This window comes from Antedon bifida, chromosome 10 (assembly GCF_963402885.1).
Source record: "Antedon bifida chromosome 10, ecAntBifi1.1, whole genome shotgun sequence".
NCBI lineage: Eukaryota > Metazoa > Echinodermata > Crinoidea > Comatulida > Antedonidae > Antedon > Antedon bifida.
The window spans coordinates 17,983,338-17,995,340 of NC_136235.1; the positions used below are offsets into that span (position 1 = coordinate 17,983,338).

The 12,003-nt window shown below is 33.4% G+C and overlaps 1 protein-coding gene across 1 annotated transcript in view; it reads left to right on the forward strand.

The window, feature by feature from the left end:
- Nucleotides 1-12,003, forward strand: part of LOC144853709 (uncharacterized) — a 38,703-nt gene that overhangs the window by 13,180 nt on the left and 13,520 nt on the right. Inside the window, exons 3-8 of the mRNA XM_078711488.1 lie at nucleotides 4,383-4,513; nucleotides 5,570-5,658; nucleotides 7,155-7,277; nucleotides 9,436-9,506; nucleotides 9,875-9,981; nucleotides 10,864-11,051. Of these exons, the coding sequence (XP_078567614.1) occupies nucleotides 4,383-4,513; nucleotides 5,570-5,658; nucleotides 7,155-7,277; nucleotides 9,436-9,506; nucleotides 9,875-9,981; nucleotides 10,864-11,051 (709 nt within the window). The remainder of the gene's footprint in view (nucleotides 1-4,382; nucleotides 4,514-5,569; nucleotides 5,659-7,154; nucleotides 7,278-9,435; nucleotides 9,507-9,874; nucleotides 9,982-10,863; nucleotides 11,052-12,003) is intronic.

The window sequence follows — 12,003 nt, forward strand, 5'->3', positions numbered from 1 at the left end:
TTAAAAACTGTTTTAAAAACCAACCAAATCAAATATTGTTAATACCTTACAACATCTAAGACATGATTTGGGAATGACATTAGGTATTTGGCAGTGAATGTATGATATAAGTGATTGAACATTTTCTTTCAGCTGCCTCAAGATAAATTTCAAATTAGGAACATGAGTTGAATTCTGATTAACATAGATTTGCTCATTCAAACGAGATGTTTCAACTCCTACATAAAATCCTACTTCTATTCCTAAGAGACGTGCCAAAGTGGAGCACATTATAGTTTCAACTTCTACATAAATCCTACTTCTGTTCTGAACAAACGTGGCAAAGTGGGGCACATTATAGTTTCAACTCCTACATAAAATCCTACTTCTGTTCTTCACAAACGTGCCAAAGTGGCGCACATTATAGTTTCAACTTCTACATAAATCCTACTTCTGTTCTTAACAAACGTGCCAAAGTGGGGCACATTATAGTTTCAACTTGTGTCTTTTTATTTTATGTTCAATGGTGATCAAGTGGCTGATCCAAATCAGCCACTTTAAAAAGGGCGAATGAGAGGGCGTAATTGTAATTAATGATGTGGCAAATTAAATCTAATTTACCAGAAATTTAGGGAGTTAATGGGAGGAGATGAGGTCTGCTAATCTATGTAGAAATAAAAGTATTGTATATGACTGGATACACTATGATTCAGTGTATGAAATTTGGCAAAGATTAGGGAGGGGTGGGGGAGGGATTATACTCTGTTGGCATTAGAATTTTTCCGAAGCCTTGTGTCCGAATAAGTTTTTATAAATTTTTTGTTAGCCTTTGGTTATGACACTGGTGAAAATGTTCTCTGGCTATACAAATCTATCTACTATATCAACATCAAATCTGACATTTCAACAGCAGCTGTAGTGAAAACAAAAACATTAAAGTGAGACTGAGAACGGTTTAAAATTAATTGATTTCCAAGAGTTGAACTGAACTTTGTGATAGTACAGGTACATAAGCTAACATACACCTTGTTTGTAGTGTAAGTAGAACATCTTTATCAACGAAATACCAGTTGTTCATTATTGCCGTGAGCACTCTTAAAGTGTAAGCATATTAAAAAAATAAAGGAAATTAAGAAAAAGTACATTAGAAATCATCTTGATATGACACAGTGACTTTCTCTTGAATCATCTCATTCTGATGTTTATCGATATCAGAATTACAGTGTATTCTTATACTGCATTGTGATTTTCTACATTTTTTGTACTGAAATACAAAAATAGAAAGAATGTTGAAGCTTAGTAGAAGATCCTTGGGTAAAAGTACAGTTTGAATAGGTTCAGTGCTCCTATTGTTTTATAGTATAATGGAAGTAGATATAATGTATTGTGAATCACCACAATAATACTATAGCCCACTTTCATCCATTTATATTTCTGTCTTTCGTTTCATAGCAAAGAATTGTCTACTGTATACGATATACTGTATATTTATTAGTCATTCTTAACTTTTTGATTTTGTGAAATTCATAAATGTCAGCATACCTTATAACCATATTAACTACATTTCATTTTGTAATGTATGTCATCAACTTTCCCAAAACCAGACTCTCTGAGAGCCGGAAACTTTCCTAAAACCAGACTCTCTGAGAGCCGGAAACTTTCCTAAAACCAGACTCTCTGAGAGCCGGAAACTTTCCTAAAACCAGACTCTCTGAGAGCCGGAAACTTTCCTAAAACCAGACTCTCTGAGAGCCGGAAACTTTCCTAAAACCAGACTCTCTGAGAGCCGGAAACTTTCCCAAAACCAGACTCTCTGAGAGCCGGAAACTTTCCTAAAACCAGACTTTTCTTGAGGTTCCAAAAGTTGAAAATTCTTTTTAGCATTAGCAAAAAACACATTCATAATTCCACAATTTTGGAGATTCAGACAGTAGGCCGTGTCAGGTATTGGAAGTATTAACTCAACTGACAATAATAGTTATTATGTTTTATGTAATAAAAAAAGGTACAATACTATAAACACAGTATTGTATTAACATTGAATTGAATTTATTATTAAATTGAATATTAAATATGGCATAATGTCAACACTTTGTTACAAAAGATGTAACACATGTGTATTTTCTTGTTTATTATTAGATGAAGTGGGTCACTAGGTCAATTACCGATAACAATCCTGTCAACTGTGACTTTGCTTATTACAAAGGATTATGGGCTTTCTTATGTTTAACTGTCATCCTAGATAATTATCAACATCCATATTTTAAAACTATTGCAAATTAATACCATGTTTTAATGGGTCTTCATAATAATTGTTCGTGGGAAAGATTGATGATTTTGAGTGGCAGTTCGACTGTCGCGTACACTTTTGTTGGGTTTTATTATAAGTCGAATATAAAGATAAACAAATAAATTGAATAATGCAGTACTATACTATATTGACTAGAATGAAAAAATGCCTATCAATCATCATTTACTTTTTGCCAAAATTATCTATGATGTATAAATAAATCATTTCTCAAGCCCACCCAATTTGACCCAATTTTTATTTGAGGGAGTGGAGTGTTATGTTGTCAATGCACCTGGTAGGCCAATATAATAATACTAAAAAATGATATATTTATATTTTTGTGAACACAATCGCATTGATGGTCAAGGTAACTTTAAAGATTAGAACACAGCCATTTTCCAGCTAGGGTATTAATCTGTTGATCCCATCTTTGCCATGACTCATAATAGGGCCTGTTTCTGGCAGAAAAAAAAAATGTCTCTGGCAGTAATGCACTATACGAACCCTGGGAGAGGTGCGTCATAGGTGCGTCATTTACAAATAATTACTGACGCATGTGATCGTCAAAAAACCTATATGGTACGTCACATCAATGAACAACGGTGGGTCAATGTTCGTCACTTTACTACCCACCATATCATAAACAACATGGTCACAGTGCGTCAAAATGGGTGCGTCATGGTCACTAAGGGTAAGTTTTTGACGCACAGGTGGGTCATGGTATTCATAAGGTATGACGCACATTGGATAAATGAAGCACCTCCCCCTGGGGTCGTATAGTGGGTCATGCAATTGACAATTGCATAAATGGCATACTGACAAAAATATTTTTCCCAAAATAAAAAAACTAAAAAATATCACTTTTAATACTTTTTATGCAGTTTCAACAAAATAGCAGTCTCAATTTGACCTCACAATGATGTAAAAACATGAACACATTCTAGCAGACTAGTATAAAATGACATCATCGTAATGACAACCACACTCTGTTGTCGTTTTGCAGTAACATGACCATGCACACATTTTATACATGTAAATTAATAAATTACATATTTATGAATGTGTTGACCACTGATTAAAATGCATGAAACATGACCATTATTTGACCTTAAGTTTTGGTGATTTTAAACTTAAAGGATGTTTTTGTTAGCCTACAGCCATTGGATATCATTCGCTATCTATCTAGGTCAGTCGGGCCTAGAGTCATCGCGTCTAAACAAGGCTCTGTACTTTCTCTTCAAGACCAATATTAGGAAATAGTTATGAGACATTAGGTGATGTCCCTCGTTGTCTGTAGATGAATCAGGCGAAAAGATTTAAATGAAAGTTTGTTTTCTCTGAATATGATGCAGTAGTCTCGGTTTGTCCAAAACAAATTCAAGATAACATCCTAAGTTTGGTTCCCGCTAGGTAACAACGCAAGAACGTAAGCCACAATGCAAGCCAATTGACCAATCGAAAGCGATGGATTATTTGAACTGTCGATTGTGATTGTTCAATTGCTCACGTTGCTGGGAACCGAGCTTGAAACCATCTCATTTATGAAAACAATCTTATTTGAATTTATTAGTTGGTCCACCTTCAGTGACTATACATTATTAAATCCGATGCTATCAAATTTGGTTCCAAATATATTCAATGTTAAATTAAAAAGTGGCCGAAGGCGAGTGGCTAAGACAGTGGAAATGTAATTACGTAGCCATAAAATCGGCAAGTGTTTGAGGCTCACCCTCTCCATGGTTCTGGTGGTTTCCTCAGATAAGGACTATAAACAGTACACATCTAGCTCATGTTCACTTTAAAGAACCTAGTAGTAGCACATCTTTCGAGACGAGTAGGGGGTTACCCCGGTGTACTACTAGTACATCACAGCCACAGATCATAACTGGGCCCCCTGGGAGACCAGTCTTTCATCTTTGACTGAAGCGGTCGCTCAGTATAGAAAATATTTCAATTAGTTTCATAAATATGAATTTTAAAATTCTACTGTAATTATTAATGTTACATACTGCCCTCTAAAGTTTCTGTATTTTAAGTTATGATTATTCATTAAAAATTATTTATATTGTAGTTTTATAATAATTATAAATGTTCCTCTCTTTTTTTTTTATAGGTGAATGATTGGACCAAGTATGATGACAAGGTCTTGCAAGCCGTAGATGCCGGTGATCCCGAGAAGCTTCAAAGCACGTTGACCAAGAAGGGAACATCAGCGACCAAATTAGACGCGGAGGGAAAGAGTGCGTAAGTATCTTAGCAACCAGTACGCGAGAAACACACATTATGTATTACACTTACAGGTTGCCATGTATATAAAAAATGCATGCATGGAACTAGGCAGGTATACATGTTGTGTCTCTTTATGTTTTCAGTGATGTCATATCACCTACTGTTATCAAGAACCTCACTTTCTTGATAGAATCTATAAGTTTGTTTTATTTGTTTACCACATAATAAAATGGTAATACTACGAACAAAAAAAATATAAAAAAAATACTATAAAGATAAAACAGTGTGTGGTAGGTCTCCAAAATAAGTAGACGGAAGGATACAATATAGACACGTACAAATATGGTATTATTCATTGGGCCCCCTTCCTGACAGACATGACATGTGGTGACACATTGTATGGTACTGTATATCATACATGTCCCACATAATTTGTTCCGTCGGATGTTAATGTTTGACATGCTGGGCTACATAGTAGATAGATGTTTAAAAAAAATTAAAGCTACTGACCATAAAATAGTGCTTTGATTATGAGGGGAATATAACTTAAGCTAGTTTAAAACATGTTTATGGTCATATTTGAAGACTCTGAACTTGGATTGGAGTACCAACTTTTGATTGGGTGGTTAGGAATAGGGTAAACATCAGCCTAGGCAACCACAACTTAATCTTAATCATCCTAGATTTCCATTTATTACTATCCAAAGCCTATCCTACAGCGTTGTGTTACAACAAGACAAATCTAATTAAAACCATACAAAATCGATCGGTATCTTTAAAAATTTGCCCAGAATAAAATCACCTTCTATACCAGTCATGTGACCATAAACTGACTAATATCCTAATGTCGTAAAGTATTTCCATCTATAACCTTAACATTGCTGACAAGCTATTCTTAGTAACAAGGAACTGAAGCTAATTGTGTCCTGATATGTGTGTGACAGTTACTATGGTTGCCCTGTAACTACTAAAAGTTTTATATTACAATATCAATCATAAAATGCATTTTTTTTAAATCCTTTACAAAAAGTGCAATTTTTCATTATATTATTTTTATTATTTGTATGACAGATTTCATCATGCTGCTAGGCTTGGTCAGTATCCTTGCCTTGAGGTTTTGCTACAACTAGGAACCAACGTCAATGCTGTTGACAAGCAAGGTAAACAAACAAACACCAAACAACCATTGCTAAGGCATACAGAACCGTAGTCAAAATGATCTATATCATAAACATAAAATAATAACAATTCCACTTGAAGTTGTCACATTTACTGTGTTCAAGTTCATGTGATTAAGTTATAGTTGAAAAGTTATGATAATTAATGTTTCTACTTATTAGCATGTTTATAATTAATGTTTCCATGCAGGACATTTTTTTATCATGCATATGTCCGCGTTCATGTTGTTTCGTTCTGTAACACTACAACACTATTTACAAGACATAGTCTTATTAAAACCACTGAAAAATAGAATTTAAAAAATAATCAGAATAATTTTAGAAAAAAAGAGAAATAATGGGCTATTGCAAGACCTCAATTTTAAGAAATAGGTTATAGTCAAAATATAAAGAGTACAAAAAGTATAGAACATTTTAATATGAGATTAAAAATGTCAAAAACATGAGAGCTAGGAAACAAGGCCATACACATGGCTGTACTCCCGTGCTCAAGTTAGTGCTTACCGACCAACCGACCGACATAGTGAGCTGCACGCAACTAAAGACAAGTTTAAATAAAAGTGTGAAATAATTACAGCTGTTAGACAAAAAGTATGGAGGTACTGTAAACATTCTTTTTCGATTTATGTGTTTTGATCAAAAGTTTAAATAATTATTTGATGTTTGAATACATATTATTCTAATCAATTTGAACAGTCTTTGCCTTTGGTCAATCCATACTTGGAATTTTCATTTTTTATTTTTTTATCTCCGGGTCAAACAACAAGTCGTTGCTGTTATCTTTGTAGATTAATTAGTTCCTGTCTATGCATGACAAAGTGAAACTAACGAAACAGTATTTTGGTGTATATGTGGTTCTGGTACTCCATCAGTAAAATTTTCCACAAAAGGCATTAATATTTCTGCAGTGCTGTAAATTAGAGATATTTAAATCTTCAATACGCAATAGCATAAAGCGCGATAAAACTAAATTAAACCTCTTTTTATCTCATCATAAAGAATTAGGTTGTCTAGTGAAAATCAGAATAAACCTTATTTGCTTTAAAACTGCCTTTTATAAATATATGTATTCTATATTATGGTGTAGTGTGTCAAAGTTAAGCCATGCTCTAAGCCAGTCAACAGTGTTTGAATTAAATTGAAGACCCTTCCTATTACTTCAGTATAAACTTTATTTGACAAGCTCAGAATTTACTACCTACCTTGTCTCTACCTTGTCATCTGCCATTTTCCAGGTCCATGGCAGTCTTCTTCTTTCTTCATACTTCTCTATTTTAGTGCTTCTTCTTTTAGTTCCAAATATGTATGAATTTACTAGGAAATGAAAAACATTCAAAATCAATAAATTAAGAACACCAACAATCATTCTCTTTTATCTTGATTTGGTGATTTTTTAATTAAAATTTCTGAATATTTTACCAACCATGTTGAACCAATAAAGTTTTAACCATTTGTTTTTAAATTATTTTATTTATTAGGCTGGACTGCATTACACTGTGCTTCAAGCTCTGGCCATTTTAATTGCATCCAACGACTGCTTCAACTTCAAGCTGATGCTACTGCCCTCACCGTTCAAGGAGAAACAGCTTTACAGTTAGCAGGTAATAAGAACAATATCCACACCACTTCAGTGGTGTACACAGGGAAGTGGGTGGGTTCAAATATTCCATGTGACCCATTAGCTGCACTATATAAATAAAATCTGATTATTAATGAAAGCTCTCAATTTGATGCACCTGATGACCTAGGTCAAGTAATTTCTTGTGTGCATGTCAAGAAGTTGGAGTGGGGATGTGTTTCTCTCTGTCCATTCCTCAACACATTTGATGGTTTCTAGGTTCACACAACATCTAAAGCTCTGTCTACACTATCAAACTAGTTTGATCAAAACAAAGTGTGATGTGCCAAAATATGGTAGTGATATGCCTAATTATGGTAGTGATATGCCCAAATATGGTAGTGATATGCCCAAATATGGTAGTGATATGCCCAATTATGGTAGTGATATGCCCAAATATGGTAGTGATATGCCCAAATATGGTAGTGATATGCCCAAATATGGTAGTGATATTCCCAAATATGGTAGTGATATGACATCATCATGTCCATATATGGGCACACATTTTTTTGTCGCAAATTGAAAGCTCCCTAATAATAATTCCTGTTTTTAATGAATAATAATAATCTCCAAAAATGGTAACAATTAATATACAACTATTATGAATAATTGTCTCCAAATCCATCAATGAGGAAACATGACCTGGAATATCCATAGAATATAGTTAGAACATTTGGTCGAACATGAACATCAGATCATTTAAATTATATAATTGAAGTTGAAAAAAGACAGTTTAGAAGTGTATGATACATGATTTTAGGCTAGGTCAGGAAAATGTGTCAGCGGTAATAGCCAGTCATAAAATGAAAGTTTTATTCATTTGACTGTTGAGGGTTAAAAAATTTTAAAAAGATAGCACAATACAGTAGAACCTCTATTAATGGGACACTTTCAGACCCAACAATGTGTCCCCTTAATAGTGGATATCACCTGAGTAGGGGTGTTGTCCCCTTGAATAGGGATGTTATCCTCTGGATAGGAATGTAATCCCCTGAGTAGGAATTTCCCCTGAGTAGTAATGTCCACTGAATAGGGATATTATCCCCTGAGTAGGGATGTCCACCGAATAGGGGTATTGTCCCCTGAGTAGGGATGTCCCCTGGATGAGGTGTTGTCCCCTGAGTAGAAACGTCCCCTGAATATTTATTGACATTACAGTAGTCACTATATTGGTTGACCTTAGTCACTATTGCTCTTGTTGATTTCATAAGAATGTTTCCCCTTAATAGGGGTTGTCATTGTCACATATATTTTCCCTCTTTTGTTTCATGAGAAAGTTCCCCCAAAACAGGGAGTTCTGTATTTACCTTTGATTAATATCATTTGTACAGTATAAAAAAATAAATGGCAATTTACAAACTGTTGATGTCTTTCCTTAATGATTATTTTCCCCAATAAATAAAACATAAACTTGTTATTCATGCCGCATGGTTCAGCAGTTATACGTGTTATGTGTCACAAACTATACAACCCATTAATACTTTACATGTGTCGTCGCATGTGGCATATCCCAAGGACTTTCCTTGTAACATACTCCGTCGTGATGGAAGTGGCAAAGTGGTTAAATGCAGATTAGAGGGTCAATTCCGTTTTCCTTGGTTTTTTAGGATACTAGTCATCAATGTACTTTTGGTATTAACATAGAAATCATGTGCTTTTGAAAGTTTGTTGAATTTGTGTCAATAATACTAGTCAACAACACTTGTTGACTAGCTTATCTTTATCTTGATGTTTACTACCAATTTGTATAAAAACCTCCATTCACAATGCATTGCGAATAAACACTAGTTAAGTTTGCGATACGCCATGTGTTTCCAAAGGAAATACAGTAAGTTGACAATATCTTGACAACTGAAACGTCAAGACATCCTCAATTTTCTTTATTTCCTTCGGAAACAGAGTGTACTGCAAACTATACTAAATGTGTAAGAAGTTCCATAATTAGTTTGTATGATAAAATGTACTCCAACATGGATCTGAACCCTGTACAGTAATAATATGTTTTTTAAACCTCACTATTTAATTGATTATGTTATTCCATACAACAAGCCATAATTTCTGTAGAACTCTTTCTATTTAAAATTCTGACTTGTATCAATACTTTTCAAATACTAATGATAATGATCTTTTTTTTTCACTAGTTGCTGGTAACCATAGTGATTCGTGTAAACTACTACTTCTTGGTGGCGCTCCTGTTGGATCTAGGGATAAAGTATTTTATTATGTTTTTTTTAAATTGTTAATCTAAAATTGTATAAACTGTTAGTTTAGCATTGCCATGATATGATTTCTTTATAAAAGAGAACTATGTGCTTTAAAGACATTGGCAATTGTGACATCATGGTAAAGGAATCAGAGAAGCATGTGAGATACATGAGTTTATTCATTCCTTTGTAAAGGCATTAAAAAAACAAATTTGTTTTCTATTTTTTAAATATAAATAATAAAAAATATTAACTTTTGTGGGATTCTTATAGAAATGTCTTCACTCTAAAAGTATTTATATTTAAATTCAGACAACATATGAATGCATTGAAATTATTGCTAATTTTTAAATTTGTTTTCTTTTTTACATCTTAGAATGGTAAGATGCCATTGATGCATGCAGCAGAGCATGGAGATGTTGAACTTTGTCGGGAGCTTATTGAGAGAGGCGCTGTGGTCAACGATCAGGACAAGCTATTACAGTGAGTTGACACTCAAAATAATTGAGAGCTAGTTGAATTGCTCATACAATCGATTTGCCAATTATGATATTAAAAACGTGATACAATGACACATTCAATTAGGGGGAGAATTTTTCTTAAACAGTTAAAATTGACACAATGACAGATAGTAGTAATAGAATTGTATCAAACAATGAACTTGGCTGACCGTGGTTTACCCAAGTTATTTGGCTTTAAATATATAGTCTGACAACCAATTTCCCTTCGTAGTGTTAGTACTGATTTGGTATAGTAGAAATCCCTATTCAGGGTACACTAGGGGAATATAGGTTTTAACACTACAACCAACCACCATTCATTGGACATCCCAAGTGCTTTTGGTTATATTAAAGATTTCTCATTTAGCAAACCATTCATACAAGGTCAGCTTTATTAAAAGAGGGTAACCCTCTTTAAAAGGAATCTGTAATTTATATTTAATTTAACATTATAGCCAACCTCTATTCAGACACCCATAACAGGAAAATCCATTAAGTTCTGAAGGAGTCATTTTAATAGAGGTCTCTGTCTACACTATCAAACTAGTTTGAGACAAAAAAAGTGTGCCCAAATATATTAGTGATATGCCCAAATATAGTACAGTAGTGATATGACATCATCATGTCCATATATGGGCACATAACATTTTTTTATCACATAAAGTTTGATGTATAGACAGAGAGCTTAATACTAATATTAATTACATATAACATTCTAGAAAATAACATTTATTACTATTCATTATTCACATAATGAATCTTTAAAATAAATTATTACTATAATACTGCCCTCTTTATTTTAGAAAAACTTTTTTTATTTATGAAACAATACATTTACATTTAATTACTTTATTAAATTTGTAAGGACTGCCTTGATACTGAGCTGTAAGAAAGGCCACAAAGAAGTGATTGAATTATTTGTAAAGCGTGGCGCCAACGTGACAATCAAAGATAGTACAGGTCATGACGCCAAGTATTACGCTGAACAAAGCACAGATGACGATGTTAAGAAACTGCTGAGTGAAGCGCCCTCTGTAGCCACTTGGGATGTCAGTAAGTTCATAAAACAATATATGATATGCGCATGTACAGTAGTAAGGTGATATTCAATATACAGTATCGTGATCAAATAAGAGACATAGTGGATATTTCTCCAAGACAATATATTTTTCTTACTATGTGCCATTAGTATTAATGCTAATTAACAGACATAGAACAAATTCTAAACCGCACGGACTGAATATGAATTAATTAATTTTAAACACTAAACATGAGGAAAATCTGTGAGAATGAGAAAAACTGCCACAACCTAGATTAAAATTCTGTACAGAAACAGCTTCTTCAATAGAAACTGGCAAGGAGGTTTTAACCATGTAATGTATTTTACCATTTATTTTAATAAAAATGAAATGTCTATATGCATCAGTCATATGGTTATGATATTCTTAATAATCTATCTTTTGTTCAAGGTTTCAAGATTTGTTTGTTGCATTGCAAACAATGACCAGACATTCCAGCAATCATTTCAAAAGTTATTTTCATTTTCATTATTTCCATTTCTAGGGAAATAAACAAATGGAATTTGAAACTAAAATGTAGAACTATGAGTTAGTTAAAGTGACTAAAGCACTGTCTACATTATCAAACTTTATGTGACAAAAAAAGTGTGATGTGCTCAAATATGGTAGTGATATGCCCAACTATGGTAGTGAGTCCAAATATGGTAGTGATATGACATCGTCATGTCCATATATGGGCACATCACATTGTTTGTTCAAACTAGTTTGATAGTGTAGACTGAGCTTAAGAGACTATCACAAGGCTTAGGCCTTCAATATTGCAAAAACAGCTTAATATGAGTAAGCCTCTGCTGACTAGAGATTTGCCTAATATATCATTCTTTTCATTGAATTATCACAAAACAAATTGACAATGAAACACTAATAATAGAGAATTTATAAATATTTGATATTGTATTTAAAACAATATAGACAAATCATAAACA